Genomic DNA, 23,090 nt, shown 5'->3' on the forward strand with positions numbered 1-23,090 from the left:
AGTCTGTACATGGGAGCCTGAAATCTCTTCAGGGAAAAGCTTCTCTTTTTTTGTGCTTCCCTTCATTAAAAAAGAAGGTGGATATAAAACTCACACCCTTTTCCAGGCTTCCTGTCTTCCCTGTAAATGCTGCTAGGTAACTGAATGTGTATCTCCAGTATACCAGTACATATAGGAATTGCACAAAAATATCCTCCTCGTTTGGCAGCTTGTAGTATGGCTGCTGCATAAGGTCACGCATTCTTTTTGATTGTACATCCATGCTACCCTGAGTAATGCTGCAGTAGCCAGTGTTGCTGCACTACGGAAGAATGAGCACTCAAAAGTCATCCCCCAATTGCTCTCCCTCTATTTCTTGGACCTCTCCCAAGATATAAATAACACAGTCCACTGTACAGCTGAACTGCTGGCATCTGTTGCTAAACCTAAATGAATTTTCATGTGCATAGCTGCAATGTGCCAGCAAACTGTTTTTCACAGGGCTGGCCACACCTGTGATGCTTTTCTAGTCTCTGAGCGCGTGCTGCCATGTATGGGGACTTTGTGCTGGAGGGAACTGCACGTGCAACCCTCATTTGCCTGGACCACATCTTGCAACACATGCCCTCCAAACCCAGGTCCACCACAATCGTTGTGACCTTTCTGGAGCCTGTTCCCAGTGCTCAAAGTGCCTGGCCAGTCCACTGAAGTACACCTCAATGGTAGGAGCAAAGCACAGCGTGGGAGGGGGACAGGATTTCACGACAGCAAGCCACATGGGTATGTTTGTTTCTTGCAGTCTTGTGTGTCCTCAGGCATCACAGGGACAACTCTCCTGCTGCTTGTCCTGCCAAATTTACTTAAAGCTGTGGGAAACCAAGTAAGTTTCTGCAGGGTTCTGTGTCTTCCCTGAGTCTTTGCACCTTCACCTTCCAATTACAAAGTACAGTGCACATGTCCTCTCTCAGATGACTATTTTATCTTCCCTGCCTTCCTCCTGCCATCCCAGTAAGTACTGAACAATGAACCACAGATGATGTGCCCCTGTACTTGCAGTGTAAGTCCCGTATGTTGTCTGGTGCGACTCCCTGTCTGTCTGGACAGGGAGAGTTGTGTGTTTGGTTTTGTGCAGCCTGAGTGTTTTATATCAGTTGTGGCTCCCAATTCCTTTATTTTAATATTTTGGACACTGAACCAAGAGGCTCCAGAAGCAGGAGGCTTGCCCTCTGTCTGGGCTGGGAGGGAAGAAGAAAACAATAGCAATGGTGAAGATGCAAAACAAAACCCAGCTTTACCAGGAGGAGCCTAAATATCCATTTTCATCTCACAGAGCTGGGCCAAGAAACCAGGACATTTCTGCCATTTGTTTTAAACACAAGTGCTCCAAGAGCTGGATGATTCAAAAGCCAGACTCTGCCAGAGTGGATTAAGCTCTCAGGGTCTTTACTTGGCTGGTCAAAGAAAGGCAGGGGTTCAGTCAGATCTGCCAAGTCCTGCCTGGAGCTGGTCAGGAGCACAAACAGGAGCTTTCAGATCCAAGTATTCTGGTATAAGCAGACAGGGAGAAAATAAGTGGACTCTTTGCTCTTTCACCTCTTTGGCCACTGGCCAGGGCACTGGGTTCAGACCAGGGTTTTGTTGTGGGTTTTTTTCCGTTTTCCCCTCTATTTCCCAAAGGAGGGTCAAGCCATGTGCTCCTATGCTGTAAGGGCAAGCATCCAAGGCACAATGATTCACTGATTTCCAGTCAGTGATCTCCCCTCTCCTGAGAGAGTGGGAAGGTTTTAAGGTTGCAGTCTCTCCAGGGCTGGAGATATCTCCTGTTTGAAGACTGGAAGAACTTGGCCCTGGAAGGCTCACGCTTGTAAAAGTCCCCAAACAAGCGTGGGCTGTAAATGCTGTGGGGGTAAGAAGTTGTGTGTTAAGGTGATATGGGGATGATACTGGATTGAGATAACGTCCTTCTGAAATAGAGAAAAAGCAGGTCATGAAAAAGTTGTTCCAGTTGGAAGAAGAGTCACCCCAGAGAGCACTGGAGGTGCCCGTGCTTGGGAGATTTAACACTGCATCAGGCAAACCACCGACAAAAATTAATATACAAACAGTGTTGTTTTGGCAAGGAAAGGGACTTGATCACCTAACTTCTGCAACTCCAAGTCAAAGTATTTGTGTTATGTCGACACTAAGCCTTCTATACCTGCAGTAGGCAACATTTTACTAACTAGATCAGGGTAATGATTGTTGGGTTTTACACATCATCATGTTTAGCTCAAGAAATCCTGTGACCAGTGCTTGACTCGCTGGCCTTGATTTGTCTAACCCAGCAGGGATTAACCTGGTCCTAAACAAGGCAGATGCAAAAGATCAATATACAGCTCTTTTTCTGTGCACACATGTATACATTTACATCAAACAACAAAGAGAATTACAGCAAGTTTTTCCTCTCTTCCGAAGTTCATGAGCTGGTACTGGGATGCAACTTTTGCTTGATAAAGGGAATGGTTTCCCTTCCTATGTATCCAGGAAGTTTCATATAGATTACCAGAGCAACTCATTCAGCATCATGTCTGAATCTCATTTCCAAGCATTGATTGGTGATAATGTATTCCCAGTCTTTCAAGTCACAGAGGTTTTGCCTTTTCAAAGATGATAATTATGTTTGATTATCAGCTGCACTCTGTAAACAACAGCCTTTTGGAAATCACAAGATGTGCACTGCCAGCTTTCTTCTTTGAGGGTGAGCTGTTCAACAAGGATGAGCTCTGCAGAAAGACTAAACTAAGAAGCATTGAATTACTCAGCTCTGGAATCCCATTTCAGATCCTGCAAGAGACCTGAAATCAAGCAGGTTTTTTTGCCATCAGCACTGGCTGTGTGTCGATATACAGTGACATCTACAAATGGTCCAGCTGTCTTTGGCACAACTGCCAGTGCTTGCTAAGAAAACTAAGCCAATGTGGAAACTAAATCAAGTATTAGTCAGTGATTCCCCCCTCCCCTACAGCAGATGAAAGGCACTGTTCATGGCTGTGGCATGTAGGTTTCAGCTCCAGTTTCTTAGACATGTTGGTTTACAGCCAGGCTGCTGGTGCTTGGCGGTAGATACGGGTATAGGAAGCGTGTCAAGGACCAAGGTGCTGGACTGGGAATTAGGGTACAGTTCCTCATATCTTCCCTAGTTCTTGTGGTTTCAAGAGCCTCAATGCAATACTTATACATCTTGCAGGGAGAACCCTTTCCCTTTGCAAGTTCATTTTCCAAGGTTATTCTGAACCTGGGTGAGCTAACAGGTACCCTTCTGCCCCAAAAACCTTTACAGTGACCAAGAAGTGGTAATGAGAGGCCCATGGGGTGGAGCATTTTTGCCAGTGCTCTTTTGCACTGTGGGAAAAGGCACATGGATCTGCTCACAGAAGGGTTGGATCCTGCACGTTAAATTTCAGTTTCTGTTTTTTCTGTATGGTCAAAAGCTTTGAGAGGGCAAGATCCTTGAAACGGGCACGGAGCTTGTGCAGAGATCAGTTTCATCCCTAAAGGCAAGCCCAGTTATCCCTAAACTTAGTGTTTAACTTTCTGTTTAGTAAGCATCAGAGGGCTTTGTTGCAGTTCTCTGCTTGTGAATCTGCCGGTTTAATACCAGCTGTAACACCTCAGGATGTTCATCTCTGAGAGACCTGGCACTAATTACTGATAGACAGGCCATGTCTTTTTTGTGCCTTTTACATAGGGTTGATTTAGGGTGTCAGTCAAGCAATGCAAAATGATCAGTTTACAGATGAGCCGTCCCCCACTCTACATATGCATCCGTCACCTTTTCCCTTCAAGTGCTTACCCTAATTAGGTCTTTCCTGTTTTCCTCTTAAGTTCTGAATACTTGTATATTTTCCTTATTAGTGCTGATGAATGTTCTTGTTTCCACTGACATGTCAGTGTGTATGCTGCAGACATAACTTCTATTACATTTCTATCTTCACTGCAGAAATGACATGAGTATTTCCCAGGTGCAACCCAGCATGCAGAGCTAGTACAGGCTAAAGAAACTTGTCTATAAACCTGCAGCTGTTCTCCCTGTTTATAATGCTGTTACCATCCCACCCCAAAAACCAATACACTGCTGAGCCAAATGTAGGTATCTCTAGAAATCACATGTCTGCCAGAGTTAATTAGCTGGATAGAGGAGGCTGTTTTCTTCAGGCAAAGTTCTGCTTACCTGGGATTTGTGTGCTCCTGTTGCAAAGCAGTGTGACTCTGCACCAGCTGTGTGAGTGGCCTGCAGGATCCTGCTCAGTGTCCCTCCTGGGGTCAAGGTAAAGGCACCTTGTGCCAGAACAGCCTCTGCCTTTCAGCAGAGAGAAAAATGACAGCCCAAGTCTGTGGGTTTCAACACCTTACCATGAGAAACAGAGGAAATCCTTCACCTAGAGAACGAGCATTCAGTAACCTCAGGCTGTAACACAAAACAGAGCCCTATATCCAAGCATAATGTTTGCAGGGTACTGAGTGCTAAACATAAATGCACATGTGTACCTACCACAGTGCCAAACATCTCCTTCTGCTTCTTCACTTCTTAGATGTCCCTTCTTAACTCCCCTTTTTATCACCTAAACTAGTCTTCTGTGCTGCCTAACAGCTCCTTTGGTCCCTGATCACAGCATCTCGGCAGAAGGGTTCATTTGCTGCTTCTGCCTCCAGTCCTCTCAGAAACTGCATTGGGTGCCTTGCCTACACTCATATAGCCACCTGGTTATGTTCAAATGCCGCCAAACACACAGACCAGAATCCCTTTAGCAGTCTGTTGCATCCCCTTCCCCTGCAGTACTGAATGGTTCTGGTCTGAATTTTGCAGGGCATGATGTCTGATAGCTACCGACTATGTAGCTTTAATTATTTTTTTTTCCCCTCCATCATTAGGGAGTTTCAAGCCCCAGCTGGAAGAAGCCATGAGCATCCTGATCTGATCTCAATGGCTGACCCTGCTTTGAGAAGGAGGTTGGGTTAGAGACCTCCTGAGGTCACTTCCAGCCTGAATTATCCTACGAGCCTTTAATCTTACTAACCAAGGAATCAGTGTGTCCCCAAACAACAGCAAAATATTGTCCAAGAGACAGCATCCCTTCTGCTGTTCGTGGTTTCTTACCCTTTGCAGCAGGCCAGCACCATTAATGTGAGAAGGAGGGTCACGTCTCTTACGTGGGCAGCTCTTCTCAGCCCCACTGAAAATCATGTTATACCCTCAGGTGCTTATGGCAGCTGTCCATTAAAGAAAGCTACAGGACAGACAGAGTAGTAGCCAGGCAGGCTTGGCTTTCTGACTGGTAAAATCTCCCGTTTGTTTCTGTGATATTTGGGGAAATAGGGCTCCATGTACATCCACTGAAAAAAGATACCTATGCCAAAGCAACTCTGGACTCCCTGAGCCATTTTTACTCCTTGTATAAACAGTTTAGCAAATCTCTGTGATCAGCTAACTGCTTGGGCCAATAAGCAGCAATACTGTCTGTTTTAACCACTTCTACCTCATCTGGAGGTCTGTTTTGTTTCTTATTTTTTTCCCTTTAGCACTCCAGGTATTGTAGTTGTTTATTTAACTGACTATTGTTGTGGCCGTCTTTCAAATGCCAGCCTGAAATCTGCTAAGAAGCCAGGAACAAGGGAATTATAAGGTTTCCTTGCCAGGTGTCAAATGACAATTAAAGCACATCCTTTTTAAACTGGGCTAGAAGAAAAGGACATTATTCAATATTTAACAGGTTTACACGGGAAGAATGTAGGCACTTTGTGTATGTACGTATGTGTACAATGTGCATTCTGAATGGATTTACTACTATTTAAACCATTATGTAGCATGCTGCTCGAAACAGGTGTGATATTACTGCATTTTGGTTTTCAGGCCAAATTTGCATCTCTGTTGTCTCTTGTTACCAAAAAAAGCAGGCAGTTCTTATCACTCAGCAATTCTGATCATATGAAGCTCACTAAAAAAATAAAATGTGCGAAACAACCTTCAGTTTGCATTATGATTTTAATTTTTACATTGCTGGCCCCTAGCTAAAATGGCCAAAGGAAGTGGTGAAGACTCTAGGTCCAAATTTTCCAGTGAGGTCCGTGGTGCCCAGGAGGTTTACTGATGAATGTATACAACATCTCACATGGAAACTGTACCCTTGAGTATTTGTTACCTCAGCACCTCAGCAGCATTACCTCAGCCTTTAAGTCTAGAGGGTACAGACAAGAGTGGTATTAAATAGAGCAAAAAGGTGTAAAGCAACCTCCTGTGGATATTAATGCTTGGTATATGACCCCTGTGCCACGTAACAAGTACCTTCTGACTGAATGATCTGTATTTTTCCTGCCACAGTTAGGTATTCAGACCCATTCTACACAGCGCCTGGCAGACTCTCAGTCTGCCTGCAGTGATTTCAGTGGAAAAAGGTCGATTTGCACCTATGGGATGAGTTTGTATGCATTCTTATTCAGCGTCACATAGGAAATCTGTGTCCCTACCAGTTTCACCCATGTCTCTAAATACTGGCAGCTATGTCTCCATCCTTTTCCACTTTAGCAAGTTGTTGTTAATACCACTTCTAAAAGGAACTGAAGAAGAGATTCAGGAAAAAAAAAAACCCACAAGATGTCTTGTCAAAGTAGGGTAACCTAATGTTGTATCTGCCTAACTTGTTTTAATGGTGAGGGTAGGCAGGCACAAAGGAAGCAGAAACTGAGGAAGTGAACCAGGAGAGGAGAATAAAGGCGACATAAACAAGTAAAAACAAAAGAGCAAGTAGCCAGAAAGTAAGAAAATATAAATCAAATCAGTTGCTGGGTGTGCATGTGCGTTAGAAGTAAACTTTCTCTGGATGACCAAACCAAATTAATGACAAACATTCTACAGTTTTAAGCTGGTGCACAACAAATGGTGTGCTTATGATCACCCCAAATTACAAGGAGTCTACTTGCTTATAACCTTACTCACATCAGCATCAGTTGCCTCACACCATGTATACTCACAGTGTTTTCATTGTCATAAATTATTAACTAATGTCCAGTTCATTTGAAAGAAAAAGGACTTCTTTCTTCCCCTGTATTTTGTTGTTGCTGACTTCTATGCACTCCCATTTTACAGTCTTTTCCTGGATCATATAGTGAGCAAAATGTACCAGGATACAGAATATGTATCCTGAAAATGCTGCTTAGTGATTAACTTGGGAAGAAAAGAAATATACCAGTAAACCCCACCTCACCCAGCTCCACAATGTAATTTCAGCAGATAGCACAGCAGAATAATTCAGATGTCTTTATCAGCAAAGTATAAATGTATGTGGATCTACTAATGTTCCCCAGGGACAGGGAAGCAAAAGAAGCCACCTTCCTGTTGACTTCTAAATTCATTAAGTAGCATGACAATGACTGACCTCAGTGACAAATTATTTTTTCACTTAACTAGGTATTTTTTAAAATTTCCTGGGAAGAAAAGTCAAGATAAAACAGTATTTTTTGAAAGCATTCTTCCTGAATGACAACATGAGAGGGAATATCAATGCAGTATCAAATTGTTCCATTTCAGCAGAACTAAATGTTTGTTTCAAAATGTTTTGCATTTTTTAAATTTTTGTATTGATTTGGAGAAAATATTAAGTGGATTGGAGCAGAACTTTCCAACAGTTCATTTTAAAATCACTGGAATTAAGCCATTTCAACTTGGGGGTGAGGGAGTTGCCTTTAAGAGAGAAAAACAGCGGTTTGACAAACCACCACAAATTTGAGACCATTAAGTACTCACATACTTCAGGAGAGCAAAATCTGCCTTTTTTCCATCTGCAACAACTTGAGGCTGTGATACTTTTGCCTCCCTCTAATAAAAAGTGTTATCAGCAAGTGCCACACATCTTTCATCCTTGCACAATTAGAAAGTGGGTAAAAATTTCCCAGGTGGGTGCCTTAAGTTAGACCCCTGCATGTATATTTAGACACATGAATTTCACAAGCAACTCGTGCTGTCAAGCCCCTGAAAGGAGCAGTCCCTCCCTCCCTCCTCCCTGGCTGCTCACTGTCACCTTCTTCTCGCCCTCTGCCTTGTGGTCGAACAAGCATTAATGAAGTCCAGTGCTGAGCAGGGCTGGGACAGAGAGAAAATACGTCCATTTGGCTTGGATCAAGGCACTGATCCTTCACTTGAGAAATGGTGGCAGAAAGGCAGGAGCAAGCAGCCATGGGTGAGGAAAGTACTGGGCAATGCTGAATTGTCACATTCAAAAAAATATGGTCCAACAAGCTGTGAGAAGCTACAGTTCTTTCTGTAGACAAGGGAGTTTTAGGTAACTATCCGTGCTCAAAAGCATTCATCTTAGCTCATATTACAGGTTGGGGTTTTTTTGGTCAAAAGTGAGAAAATAAAGATGGTGGTACATGTAAAAATAGAGGGAGAGAGGGAGTATTACTGCACCTGCATAAACCATGTCAATAAAAGGAGGTTTGAGTTAAAGTAATGGAGAATCTAACCCTGCTTAAAGTGTATCCCAAATCACAATCAACACACCTTAAGGAGTGAGTGCCATTAGGTCTCACCAAGAGAAATGAGAGTACTGAACGCTTACTGCCTAGCAAAATAAGTTTGTTTTCTGAGCAGCCTGTGTATTTTATTACCTGAAGCCTCTGGGGTCCCCAGTATCATGCAGTAACAGTAGAAAGCATGGATAGGTATCCCAAAGTTTTACTGTCAGGAATGGGCAAAGTACTGGTTCAAGAGAAACCCCTAACACAACTGGCTGACTGCCAGCTTCCAACAACTATTTCCAGTTTCATTGTCTGGAGTACAGAAGCATTAGAAGACACCTATTCCTCCAATTATTACTGCACATTTACGGTTATATCCTGTACTGTGATTTCTAAAATGGAAGTGCACATCTGAGAGGTGTTACAGAATTGGGGTGAAGGCATAGCAAGGTTTATTTTTAGTCAATCTGTACATGCTTTTGCAGAAATGGTTAATAAGAGAATTACTGTGTCTCTTTTAAATAGATGTCTGGTTTACAAATCATTCACGTGCCCTTCATGTGCTAGGAAACCACTTGTGAATAACAAGAGTGAAAGTTGTTCCTGATGACATTTGAAATGCTACTTCATACCTAGAAAACAATGGCTTACTGAAATAATTTTTACATGTTTTATTTTTGTGTGTATGTGCATGTCTGTATGTCTTCCACAGGCTGGAACAAGAAATACAGAAATTAGAAAGTGAGGAATCCCAAATATCTGCCAAAGAACAAATCATTTTGGAGAAACTGAAGGAGACTGAGAAATCCTTTGACAACTTGCAAAAGGTATTAAAAAAAAAAAGGCACTCGAGCACAGATTGAAACCAAGGTAGACTCTTAGCATTTTTTGAAAGCAGCAGTTATAATTCATGCACTTACAGGAAGATTGAGGGCAGCTGCAGAGCACGTAGCTCAAACCAGGATGAACAAGACTAGAAAAGATACAGAGGCGTCAAATCTATTTTCACTGGATTATTTGGATTTCCCCTTCCCACTCCAGCTTTCTTTGAAAGGGGATTTCAGAGACTATGTCCCTAGCTTATCTGCAGGGAAACAATGCGAGCTTTCAGCCCCACTGAAAGGTGTCAGCAGGATCCTGAAAGGCATCTCAAACTTCCCTGCTCCCAGTGGCACCCAGAGATAGTGGCATTCACCACAAGTACCGCTTCTGAATATTACAGCTTGCAACAAACAGCAGTGTTCTCCTTTTAGTTACACCATGTCCTCTCCCTCAGCCTCTAATGGCACCTAAGCCTGAGGAGCAACATCCTTATTTAGCCATTTAAAAATTACAAAGAACCATAAAAGCAAGCCTAGCATAAAAATCAAGACTTCATTAAAATTATACCCACATATAAAAGGTTTAACCAAATGTCTTATTTTTTCCCTTCGCAGAATTTCTCACACCAGGATGGTGGTAAGTGCCTTTTTATTATTGTATAGCTTTGGATTTAACAAGAGTTGTTACTAATAGCTTTGTTGCAAAGGTTTACAACATGGGAGTTGTTCTCTTCATTATATGTTTCTGATTTATTGCTAGAGCCATAGCCTTTTTCTTTGGTATTGCTATAGTGCAAGCACAAACATCACTACTGTGGTGAAACAGTATTCCTTTGGCAGAGCTCCACCTTTTATGTGAAGCAAGGGGAAAGAACGGCATGGATGACTTAAAACAGACATCGTACATCTTCTGTTATTGGCCCCTTTCACCACATGATAGCCCTGCACTGCAGACTCCTTTTCACCTCTCAGTGGTCAATCTTCTCCTTTGTATGTGCTCAGGCTCTGTTCATAAACAGTTAAATACAATGAGGACTATTCCTATTATACAGGAACAACTATTAAAATTAGGTTACTTCACTGATGAATGATACTCTCTGTGTGATGATTCTTACAGAAGGAAAACCTTGCATGGGTGGATGGGGATGTAATAATTCCTACTTTGTACACTCAGTGTCACACTATGCATAATCAGACTAAATACTGAGCTATAAGTTGAGGTGTCTGAGTGAGCAAATAATGTCGTTGACTTCCAGGTAGTAAGAGAGACCCTTGTAGTGCTTCTCCAGGGCCCTTAGGACCCAGGAAGGATATCATGCTGATCCATCTGCAGATAAATCTGTGCTTTAGACACTCATTCTCAGTACATGTCTTTGAACTGACAAGATTCAAAATACTGAGGTCAAGACTAGCTCCTCCAGCTGCTGACAAAGCCATGCCCAAGTGTACTGTGAGTACAGATGAGGGATATGTAGGATGATCCTAACATTAAAGCACTGTGACACAATGGCAGGTTAATATGTAGTATATGAGCTGACTTGGAGCTGTCGTTTTGAGGTGATTAATATTACTTAGTACGAAGGTTGTCTTTTTAACTCGAAGATTTAGTTCAGAAATTTTCACTTCTGTTAGCAACGTAATTCAAGTTTTACATTAAATGTCATTGTCAAAAAAAAAAGTCCCAGGTAGGATGCTCCATGGTAAGAATTTACTCTTACTTCCTCCTGGAGCATTTGAAATTGGCTACCACAAAGTAAATAAAAATCCAGAACAGCAGATATTTTGTTCCTATGCAGAGTTTCACCATGGTTGTTGGTAAGTTTCCAAAAGAGGAATGGTGCCTACAGGAATTAGCACCCAAAGTGCACAGGAGCTTTTATGACTCTTGCAACATGTAGTCTGCCTCTTCATCCATGTTGTGATAAAATAGGAACCAAAGGAAGCCCCAGCTAGCAAATACAAAGATGTAGTGTCCCCAAGGATATTTTCTTGTAGCAATGTAGTATTTCATTGGGTTCAAGAGGAGCCTCACTGCTCTCCAGATTTTGCCTGCTTTCAGTGGATCCCTCCATCACAGACGAGACAGAAGCAAGGATAGCTCGTGATTTCTGAAGGGTGCCTCCAGAATAAATGTGCAAGCAGAGGGAGCAGGGTTATAGCTAAATTAATCAGTACCTCTTCTCTTCCAGACCTCTGCCTTTAGATATCTTGTCTCTTCCTCTTGGCAGCTGGTCCTTGTGGGCTGAGGCAGGCCCAGGTCATCCACAAAGCAGTGCAGTACTCTGCTCCTCTAGGGATGACTGAGGCTGCAAGCTGTCCTGTTAGCCCTCCCACTGTGGGTGTAATGTGACCATACATCTTCACATGGTGAAAGCTGAGCAGGTCCTCTGTTTTCTGCTCTCTGACAACAGTCTGGGAGGGTGACTGATCAGAGCAGGAAGAAAACACATACATTGCTAGCTGTGAGCCCTTTGGTACCATAGATTTTTCCTTCTTTCAAAAACATGTAGGACTTGCTTTCGCAGCAGATCAGCCATCTGGCTGGCAATCATCTGTAACACCTGCTACAGAGGAAAATGGTAGAAGCCATTGGATAATACAGGAAGGCTGTGTAAAACAGAGACACAAACTATCACCAACCTGTTGGGGCAATTTCTTCAATTGCTGCCATATCCTGAAAGACTGAGTCCATAAATCTCATATTAGTTTTCTCTGCATCCATCCCTTCCTCTATTCTAAACACGATGACAGAAAGTGATTTATCTCACCATTGTGTCCCTGTGCATGTTTTTGTGCCATATATATGGTGGTGACAGAGCTTTTGAGTGTGCAGAAAGCACAAATGCAGGGAGTTCAGAGCCCAGAGGGGTCCAGGTGAAGGCTGCGAGGGAAGGGGAAAAGTGGTGGTGAGCACCAGTGGCTAATCAAGTGACTTTCTGTGTCCTTCCCACCCTTCCCAGAAAACAGCTGTGTTTGGCAATGAGCATTTCTGAGCTTGAAGTTATCCAGGCACAATAAACACAGATCCCATGTTTTCCAGGACATGAACACACTTTGCCTTCATAGACCACTGTGCGAGAGAAAGCAGAGCAGAAATGCTGAGGCTGGGGGCTGTGGCCCTGTCACCTGCAGTCGTGCTTCTGCCAGCTCCTTGGGGGCTTGTCACTGACAAGCTCTCCATTAAACAAGGCCTGAGATGATGCTAGGATGACATCATTTGCTGCTGCTCATGTCTGCAGTCAAAACCAGGCATGCTGTAATGAACAAACGGAAAGGAGAGAGCTCTTACTCCATGTGTGCATATGTTTATGGCTCAATGTGTATATAAAACAAAAGCCACATTAAGATCTGCTGTAACTCCCTTGACTGCTGAATTTGCCTCAGGGGTAAATTTGTCCTCTGCAATCTTTGGCCATCTGTATGCAAATTATGTGCTGCTACTTCAGCCAACATACAGAAGCCACAATTGCAGTAACTCTATAGTTTGCACAAATATCTGTTTGAATTTGGTATGTATTAGCATATATTTGGCAAAGATGTGGCTCTGGAAACCTGGACCTGGTCTGGATTGCTTAGTTCCCAGCACATTGCTTAGAGACTCTTCTGGTTTTCTCTCCTCTGGTCATGACCAGCTATGCAGCCCAACAGCAAAACAGACAAGCACATCCTCAGAGGAGTCCAGTACAGATCTTCATAGAGTGCTTTCCACATGACCTGTAAAAACTCATCAATGATAGTTTTTCAGTTGAAGAGGTTTAACTTTTTAATGTGATCTGCATCTATGGCTGACACAATTACAGCACCTCTGGCCACCTGAGTAAAAACCATTGATCACTACCCTTTGAGTGCAGCTTGTTAGCCAGTTTCATACCTACCCATTTCACAGACCGCTCATCCAACCTGTATTTTGCTAGTTTGTCCAGGAGAAGGCTGTGGGAAAGAGTGCCAAAAGCTTTGCTGAAGTCCAAGTAAGCAACATCCACTGCTCTCACCATGCCAATGGAAGATGTTATTTTGTTGTAGCACAGGTGATCAGGTTAGTCTGTCATGATTTGCCCTTGGTAAATCCGTGCAGGCTTTTCCCAATCACCTGCTTCATTTGGTTTGTAATGGTTTCTAGGAGGACTCACTCCATCATTTTCCCAGGGAAAGAAGACCAATGGGCCTCTAGTTTCCTGGGTCCTCTTTTGGTTGTTTCCTGTAGATGAGTATGACATTTCCCTCTTCCAGTCATCAGGGAAATCCCCTGATCTCCATGATTTTCAAATATTACAGAGAGTCTTCTTGCAACAAAGTCAGCCACTTCGCTTCACACCCTGGGGTGGATTCCGAGAAGACCCATGGATTTATGTGGGTTGAGCCCTTGCAAAAGGCTGCAGACCAGCCCTTCCTCCATTACTGGCAGGTCAACAAATGAGTTGTCATAGCTACTTGATCTTGTGCTCTGGGGTCCAGCTACAGCAGTAAGGACAGAATCAAAGAAGGTATTGAGAGTATCTGCCTTGTCAGCACTGTTAGTGACTAGTTTCCCTGCCCTGTTCACTAATGGGCCTATGTCCTTCCTCTGCTTCTGCTTACTCATAGATCTGAAGAACCATTTCTTGTTGCACTTGACATCGTTGGCCAATTCAGTTCTAGCTGAACCTTAGCCTTCCTGACAGCACCTCTGCCTGCCCTAGCAAGGTTCTGGTCATCCTCAATGGCTATTTGGCTGCCTTTCTGTAGCCGGCATGCTGCTTTTTTGATTTTAATTGCACCTAAAATCTCATTGTTAAGCCAGGGTGGTCTTTTGTTCAGCCTTCTTCCTTTCCCTTTGTAGAGGATGGACCATTCTTGTGCTTTCAGCAGGCACTCTTGAATAACTCCCAACACAAGTTCCTTCGCCCTCCATGGATGCTTCCCATGGAACCCCTTGCAGCTGGGCTCTGATCATATTGAAGTTGGGTCTTCTAAAATTCGGGGTCTTTGTCCTACTACTGGTCTTCAGTGAGCTCAGCAGGATCTTAAACTCCACAACATTGTGGTCACTGTATCCAAGGCTGTCATTGGTAGTTACATTGTAAAGTAAGCCTTCTCCATTTGCAAGCAGTAAATCTAACAATGTGCTGCTCCTAATCAGCATGTCCATCATCTGTAGCAGCAAGCAGTCCGCAATGCATTCTAGGAACCTGATTGACAGTTTGTGCACCAAATTTTTATTCCAACAAAAGTCTGGGTAATTGAAGCCACCCATGAGGACCAGGTTCTGTTGGCCCGAGACTTCCTCGAGCATCCACAGTAAGGTTTTGTTGGCTTCATCATCCTGACTGGGAGGTCAGTAACAGATACCTAACATAAGATCCTCCTTGGTGATAATCCCTCTAAACTTGATCCAAAGGCATTCATTCAATAGAACTGGCATGGTCTCTAGAGCTCTCCTCTATACACTCAATTTTCTCTTTCACATAAACTCCACCTCCTCTTCTTCCCTTCCTATCTTTCTGAAAGTGTTTGTAGCCATTCACTGTGGTCTTCCCATCATGTGAGTTTTCCCACCAAGTTTCTGTGATTCCTGTGACATCTCTCAGACTGGGCACAGAGCTCTAGTTCCTCCTGCCCATTGCCCAGATTACACACAAAGGTATACATGCACTTGAGGCGGCTGAACTTAGAGTTCTTGCCTTTGGAAAGTGTTGGGGGGCATTCCTTACTGCTCTGGTAGGTGTGCTCATCCACCCTGTTGCTTATGGATATACAGGTGTCAGCTGTGGACCCTACCCCCCCAGGTTCATTAATTTAAAGAATTATTCACTAAGTCAGAGCCAGGCTATTCAGCTTTTAGCAAAGCTTCCTACTTAAACCTCCATTTGTGGTCTTACAAATGTGGTAGGAGGGTTGTAATCTCTCTTCCCTCTGATGTAGCCCCATGGACCCCCAGAGGGCTTTGCAGGTGGAATAGCTCTGCCCTGGAAGCCAGTATTTGCAGAAGGCCTACCACTAATTTTAGTGGTAGTCAGACTTTTTAAAGATAATCCAGCCCTTGGAAAATGAGCTCGTCTGACATTTGGCCACAAGCCTCTGCGTGGGAGCTATTCTGAGCAGTTCTGAAGGTTTAGTTTTGTGTAAGCACCCTTGAAGGATTATCTTGTCCCATATGCTTTCCCAAGCACTTGTCTGTCTGATAATATGGAAGAGTGCCATAGTCCTAAAACACAGTTTCATGCAAGCAGTACAAAAAGCCATAGGACATGTTTTGTGGCATCCTTAGATATTAATAACTCAGCAAAGGTTGAAATGAAGATATTGAATGCAGTCAGTTCAAACTTATATTCTGTCTCAGTTCTCATGTGAATGAAATTCTAATTTGTGTCTTATCCGCTGCTTGTAAAATTGATCTCTTATAACCTTTTTAAAGGTGCCAAATGAAACAGACCTTGTTGTCAGTGAGATAAAGGGAAATAAGCATGTTCATTTCATTATGGGGGTGGAAGAGACAGGAACTGGCAGAATCAACTAAGCCCCAACTTCTAGTCAAATACCTGATTTCTGACACATGGCACCACCACTTGCTTCTGAAGAAAGTAAACGAGAATCCCACCACCCTCACCCTGGTGTTACCTTCTCTGGACAATGAGAGATTGTCAGGAGCCTTGAAGCTAATTTTTTAATATTTTATTCAAAGTAACATCCAGAGAAGTTTCTAAGCTGAGTCAATATTAACAACACCTAACACTTAGCTAACAATACCTAGGTATTGTCTTCTAACGCAGGAGGCAAAAAAACCCCAACTTACTAAGGTCCACTGACATGTACAACATCAAAGTGAGAGCTTCACCATCAAGCTGTACAACTGATCTTGCTAACTAACTGCTAGATATCAGTGATGCTAGCTGCCAGGATGGTCATCTCAGTTCCTTGTACAGGCTCTGGGGAAAAACAAATGCTTGCAAAGGATTTTGCCTCCTGCAGTGCCCTTGGATGAGAATTGTACTCTAACTGTTCCTATTTATTCTCATGGACAGCTAAAGAAGTAAGGATGGTTAGTTAAGCAGCACAAGTCTGCATTGATTACACCCATGTGTGGACAGATAGGTCTGTCACTCAAGTCACTGGATGAGTGTGTACTGAAACTACTATTCCAGCATTACACTCTATGGAGTGAATAATTACTAAATTTCTGCCATTTCTAGAACACAAAGTGCCTTCTTATTCTGGCCGAGAAACACAGTGCCCACTTCTTTCTTCTGAGAAATTACTTCGGTTTTCAATAATGGCCTGCTCATTTGCTGGTGATATTTCCCAGAATAACAACACCAAGCATTGTACCAATTTCTCATCAGAGGCAAGAAACCCTGCAAAAGAAAACAGCTGTTGCTGGGCATTGCTCAGTCAGCTGTGTCCTAAACAATTATTTCTTCTGGGCTCTACTGCTAAAAATAAAAAACTTTGAGGAAACAGTATGCATTGGAAACATAAAAGCCCGTTTGCCAAGACTGCCATTTGTCCACTGAAGTATGAAATACAACAATATTTCCCTGGCTAAGTTTTTCTTCAGATTCATCTGTTACAAACTGAACTTATATACTAACTTCATGGCTTTCTGGAATGAATTTGCACTGTGCCCCTGTGCCATCCTACTCTGATGCAGGAAGGGGCAAAGGAGACCTCCTTACCTGAGTCACCTACAGTGCTCCATGGAGGGTCAGAGTGTCTTCTTGGGGACTGTGATTACTACCTTCCTGCACCCAGCAGCACTGGTGGCCATCGCAGGATCTTAAGGCAGTAAAACCATTTCACTAATACCAGGGCCAATTTTCCTGCCAAAGGACCACACTTTGCAATTAGAGGTGGCACATCATGTCTTTGCTGAGGATGTCACCAGGTCTAGGGGTTTTTTTCCTGAGAACTGTGCTAGCCCTTAGGGAATGTAATGAAAGTATCTCTGTTCACCAGATGCAGTGAAGCAGCCTACAACAGGACATTTCATTTTCTCCCTCCTTTCACCAGTTCACTTTTATGGCCTGCACTGGTGTCCCTATCTCACCTGCTTATAACAACAAGAGGCACCAAGGAAGGCAGATTGCCTTCTGCCTCCTACCTTGACACATGGACCGGGCCATACTGAGGGCTTGACAACTTAAATTACATGCATTGTACCAGCAAATTACTCTTGGAGGAAAAGGAATGCTCTGTTTCACATCAGATAGGATCTTATGTTTGAAGAGAAATCTAACCATTTCCATACAAAACTGAAAACATTTCCAGCTGATAGGAAAGAAAGTGATTATTTTTTTTCTTTTTTTGTTTTTGTTTCATGCCTGAACTGTAAGTTGGTTATTTGCACATCTCTCCTCTGAGCTCTGCTTTTAGCTCAGCCACTGAATCCTAGTTGAACGATACACACTGTCTAGTTATATTTAACTCAGCCACAAAACATCTCCCAGTAAATATTTGTAAATTTCTTTAATGTCACTTTTAAAGAACATATTTAGCTTATGCTAAACAACCATAAGCTCAAATGTAAAACAAGTCAGTCCTTTAAGATAGCTTTCTACTAGTTCAGGGTCTGTTAATGAATGTTAATGTTTGTTCTGCACTACAGAACTGGCAGGCGCTTAATACCTACCGAAGGTCACAATGGGCACTCTATCAGTATCTATATGTGATTTCATTATTAGCTAAATTTCAGCTTTAAGAACAAAAAGCCAAATGCTGGTTCAATAATATTGGAAACAACCAGTGCAAAAGAGCTGGCCTTTCATCCCATTCTGTGAACACTAGCATTTTTAGGCTTTATATCTCTATTTGAAAAGTCAGGTATTCTGGGTATCACGTTAGGTTTGTTCCTTACCTTCCCCCTCACTCCCCGCCATTTTAAAGGTCATAGACTTGATAAATCCAGAACCTCCTGACAAATAATTTTATGTGTTCAACTGACATAAGGTTTGAGTCATCTGGACCTATTCCATCCTGCCTCAGCTAGTCTATTGAACACCAATCACACGACAGTGACTTTGCATTTTGTTTGCTTTGATCCAATTATCTAGTACAAAGCTCCAGTGACTATTGTCAGGGCTGACAACACTCTGCTGTCTAAGCAATGAAGCCACTGGGGCTCGTAGCACAAATCTAACTGTTTCCTGTTCTCTGACACCAGATGCAGTAAATTACATTTACTCCCAGATCCCTGAACTCCCAACCCTCTATTCACGAACAGCAGAGCCAGTTCCTGGGTGGGACGGAGCAAGCAGAGTAGCTGGTAAGTCTCAAGGAACAAAGTATTATAATAACAGTCCAGTAGCCATGAACTTTTTTTGTTATAGTACCTTAATGGGTCTGCTGTCCCGATATCATTTAAATGCCAGGAAATGCCGTTTGATTTGTATTTTGTAAATAAGTCAAGGCTTTTTGAGCAGCAATGAGTACTCTCAAAACAATGTAGCTGAATACTACAAGTAGCATAGGAAACGCATCCAGTTTTTTTACATGCAACCATTCAGTTCTTTCCATCTCTGCTGATACAAATACATGATATCTAGGCCAAGGTTTTGTCTCCTCTGTTGTACCCATGCAACTCCCATTAAGATGCGTGAGACAGACAGGCACTCACAAGACCCCATATGGGCTTCAAATGTTCACGTCATTTTATACTTATTTGTATGCCATTCTTTCTTCTTGGGGAAAAGGTGGGGAGAATTACGGCATGTTTTGTGCTTGGAGTCATACAGAGAATTTTCTAACACTTGTTTTTCAGATTGAGTATGTCTCTTAAATGTAACAACACGATTGTTAAAAGCTGTATGTTTTTCTTACTTTCAAGATCCTTCTTTTCTAAACAATGTATTCCCTATCTCAAGATCAAATTGCTGGTGGCTACTTAGGAGGTGTCCCAAGGAGTGGGAATGAAAGGTGGCTTACTTGAAGAACAGGTTAACAAACGTAGCAAAGCAATGTTTGCAGCTAAGACACTGTACACAGCTACGGGATATGTCATATTGTTCAAAGTCCTGTTGCAAGCCATTCCAAAAGCTTCCATTCCACCAGTGCTTACCCTGATCTGTCTTAAAAGCAAGCTTTTCCCTGTGTGTTTTGTGCCATTTTGTCAACACCAAGAAAACAATAATTTCTTTCATGCTTCAGATGACCCAGAAGCCTTGTTCATGTAGTCCTTGATAAGAGCATCGTGTGTGCAGAAAAGGCACCAGCATGTGTGCTCAAATGTAGACTGTAAGCATCCATCTTAAAACAAGCTCAGTCTATTAAGATTTTTTTTTTTTTTTAAAGAACAGCTTCTGAATCCACATAACAGGCAGAAACCAGATCCTTTCATCTGCACATCAGGATCTTGTTGTCGTGAAGCACTGCATCATGTTACACTGGTTGAAACTTGTGCAGAAAACTTGTATTTGTGAATAGAGGTTGTCATCTTCAAGTACTGCTTTCAGTTTCAACTCTACTGTCAGATAGTTTTGTATTGTTTTAATAGAGTATATTTTGCAGTAAATAAGCTCTGGTTAAATAAAGACATTTTAGAAATCAACTTTAGTTGACTTTGACAATCTGGGCTGCTAGGTTTTCCTGCAGAGAACGAACATTATGCATACAGGCAGGTAAGCCAGGTTCTGCTATTCACTTCTCCCATGGCTATGCATTTCACTAGTGAACAGCTTTCTAAGAAACTCATGTATGTTTATGCATTCACTTGCACGAGTAGCTTTAATGTGATCCCTGGTGCAGGTCATAAACCACATGTGATGCCAATATCTAGAAACACTGCTGCTGAATCACGGTAGAAGAAATGAAAGGAAAATACTGACAGTGGCAAATGCTTAAGCAAATTAGCCAAACATAAAATACACAAGGACCACACCTGTTAACTTCCTAGATCAGATCAGCCAGTAGGACAGAGTCTTCCAATCAGTGCTAGAACTTGTTGCACAGTCTTCCTAATAAGTAAGAAGTTACTTATCAGTACTCCATACCATAGATAAAAAGATATATCTTGCAACTCTTCTTAAATATGGCCAGGTCCAGGTGATTTAACTATCAGATTTTCCGTATCTGCTTCTGAATTCAGGCCCACTATACAAGCCTTCTTTTAATGGACACTACTGAATTAAATTTGTTCATCAAAACAGAGAAAGTCTGGCAGATTGCACCCTCTTTTGAACTCAAAATACGTGCAATAACATGGCACTCAACTATTTCACAGGAAAATCAGCAGCCTTTACTGAAAAGTCATGCCCCAGATAATATTTTTATTTTTCAAAGAAAATGAGAAGCACAGGATTTCTAGGGCTGCTCAGCATGCTGCTTCTCACCAAGAAGGTAGCAGGTGGCCAGCTGGTGGGCCAGCAGCACCCTCTCTGCAGGGATGTGACACTCAGGACTTCTGCCCATTAGAGATGATTTTATGGATGTGCTGTTATTCCCTCATTGTTCAGCTTTGCTTTAGTTCAGCTGGCTACCACTCAAACACCTGCCAGTGTGTCAGTTTTAGCATCTTCACCATAGGCTAGCCAACCTCTATTTTTACTTCTGTAATGTTGGAAGTTACTGAACAATATCTGCTTGAGCAGCTCTGGCGAGGTCAAGCAATGTTCCAAGCCCACTCACCCAAGGCCTGGGGGCCAAGCCAATAAACAAAATTCCTCTTCCTTTTCTCATCACCCCATCACCCCCACCCAAGAAACTGCACCTAGAAGGGAGCAAATTCCAGAGTGTTAGTGGTGGCACCTGCACCTTTTTGTTTTATTACCTCTATAAGTTGGATTAAAGGCTTCAGGGCAGAGGTACTTGCAAGAGACTTGAAGGGCACTTGGTCACCAGCTCTTGGGCTGGGATGGTCCCAAGCAAGTGATCCATGCCAGCTGCTCTCTGACCTGCACCATGGTGCAGTCTGCCACAGCTCCTCAGAGCAACCTGCTTCGGGGCTTAATTGCTACTGGCCCTGGGGTGACAGTGTTTTTCCTTATTTCCAGCCTAAATCTCCCCTGTTTCAGTCCATGCTGGCTGCCTCTCAGTCTCCTGCCATACACCTTGGAGCAGAGCCCAACTCTTCTCCCTGCAGCCTCCTGGCTGCTGTGGGATGGCCAGGCATGAAAACTCCAGATCAAAAAACTGATATCACTACTTCGTTGTGAAAATGGGCATCCTGTGCTCAGGGCCATGACAGCTATGGACACAGCTAGTCCATAAACCTCCCAAAGCAGTGGTAAAACACAGTCCTTAGGGATATTCCCCAAGCTTGCAATGGCCAAGGTGAGATCCCTGCTTCTGCAGCCCACTCCAGCCTTCAGCAATGCCAGGCTCTCAGAGGCAGCAATGCTCCTTCACCCACCGGCACCTCCATCCTCCAGCTCCATGCAGGTGTTTGTGTGGCATTGCACTTGACCTAACCAGCCCTGCCAGTGCTGACTGAGGTCTGGGCAAATGCACACAGCACGTAGGTGGCCAGACCCCCCATTTGGCTAGGCTGCCTACCAGACTGCACTCCCAGGGGCCAGAGGACACCAGCTTGTGGGGCCTAGCATGCACCCCCTCAGAAATACATGAGTTTTCTGTCCAGAGATATAGGGGGGTCATGATGCACATCATAAGCTTCCTATTGCTGATTAAATACTTTGTTTTAAGGATACAGAAAAAAAAAAACTACTATGTGTGAATAATAAGACTGAGGGAGTATATTGAAGCAAGAGTAGGTTTTTATATTCATGATTTTTTAAATACAAGCACACCAAGCTACAGTGGTTCTTGGGGCAAGGATATTCTGTACTCACGTGAAAATAAGTCAGGAAAAAAAGCCTACACGTCAGTTTGTGGTGTTCCCAGATAAGACAAATCATGGTTATACCATTGAGGTTCATTGGTGGAAATGGTCACCGTAAGTTTCACGAACACTTGTCACTGCCTGTGGTAATTTGTAATCAAGTGTCTGTGGATGTGTGTCCAGGAACCAAACTGTTTTCATCTGCGTATAAGGAATGCTTAAACAGGTGACCACTTCTGGAAAATCTGTGAGATCTTTGCACATTTTTCTTTGAAAAGCTGTCTAGTGAGACGCAATCGTATCTCAAAATAGGTGTTAGAGCAGTGTAGACTGCCTATCTATTCCTACTGTGTGGTCTCTACAATTTCCATCTTGTTACTGCGTCCTTCTTAACTGCTAGAAAAGCTTCTTTGCTATTCTAAAGCAGCATCCCTCACATGCATGCTTTTACCTGTTGTTTCATGAGGCTTTGAAAATCAGTTCATTATTACTTTCTTCTTCAACTTTGGCAATGGTGCTTAGGGCCTAATTCAAATAAATGAGGGAGCATTTCTTGGCCATTTTGTACGTTCTCTTAACCTGCAAGCAGAGGTCACTGTCAATGCCTTGGCGTGGAAGCTGAGAGACCTGCACTGTCATGCATCTGCAAGAGAAATTATCCCGTTCCTGTGTGATTTTGTTTTCCCACCTGTAGAACAGGGGTAAACAATGTTTCTTCACCTCTTTAAAATGTTTTGAATGCTACGGATGGAAGAGTTAAGCAAGAACAAGCGCTGATAATAAAGCAGTCTGGGTGTTACTTGCAGCAAACAAAACTTGTTACCAGCTAACTGGCAGTTTGATGGCAGAGAAGGAAAAGAGAGTATAGAAGTTCCTGGAGATGAGTGACTCTCTGAATTTTGAGGCAAGTTCAGAATGGAAAGGTTGAGGGTAACCTGCATGCTGGCACCACCCTTTGTCTATATTACACCTAACCCAAGTGCTCCTGGCTCTCCTAGTTGATCAGAGGCAGCTCCATGCGGCACGTGCTGGAAGACTAGGTCCTGTTT

The 23,090-nt window shown here is 43.0% G+C and overlaps 1 protein-coding gene across 9 annotated transcripts in view; it reads left to right on the plus strand.

Annotated features, from left to right (window-relative positions):
* The window catches only part of PALM2AKAP2 (PALM2 and AKAP2 fusion), a 271,043-nt gene that overhangs the window by 102,137 nt on the left and 145,816 nt on the right, over nucleotides 1-23,090 (plus strand). For 5 of the 9 annotated variants that reach the window (XM_049796111.1, XM_049796113.1, XM_049796115.1 and 2 more), the window contains exons 4-6: nucleotides 9,185-9,299; nucleotides 9,909-9,930; nucleotides 18,430-18,531. In XM_049796111.1, the coding sequence (XP_049652068.1) occupies nucleotides 9,185-9,299; nucleotides 9,909-9,930; nucleotides 18,430-18,531 (239 nt within the window). The remainder of the gene's footprint in view (nucleotides 1-9,184; nucleotides 9,300-9,908; nucleotides 9,931-18,429; nucleotides 18,532-23,090) is intronic. The other 4 variants (XM_049796114.1, XM_049796123.1, XM_049796117.1 and 1 more) reach the window with 1 other exon arrangement.

This window comes from Accipiter gentilis, chromosome Z (assembly GCF_929443795.1).
Source record: "Accipiter gentilis chromosome Z, bAccGen1.1, whole genome shotgun sequence".
Taxonomy (NCBI): Eukaryota; Metazoa; Chordata; class Aves; order Accipitriformes; family Accipitridae; genus Astur; species Astur gentilis.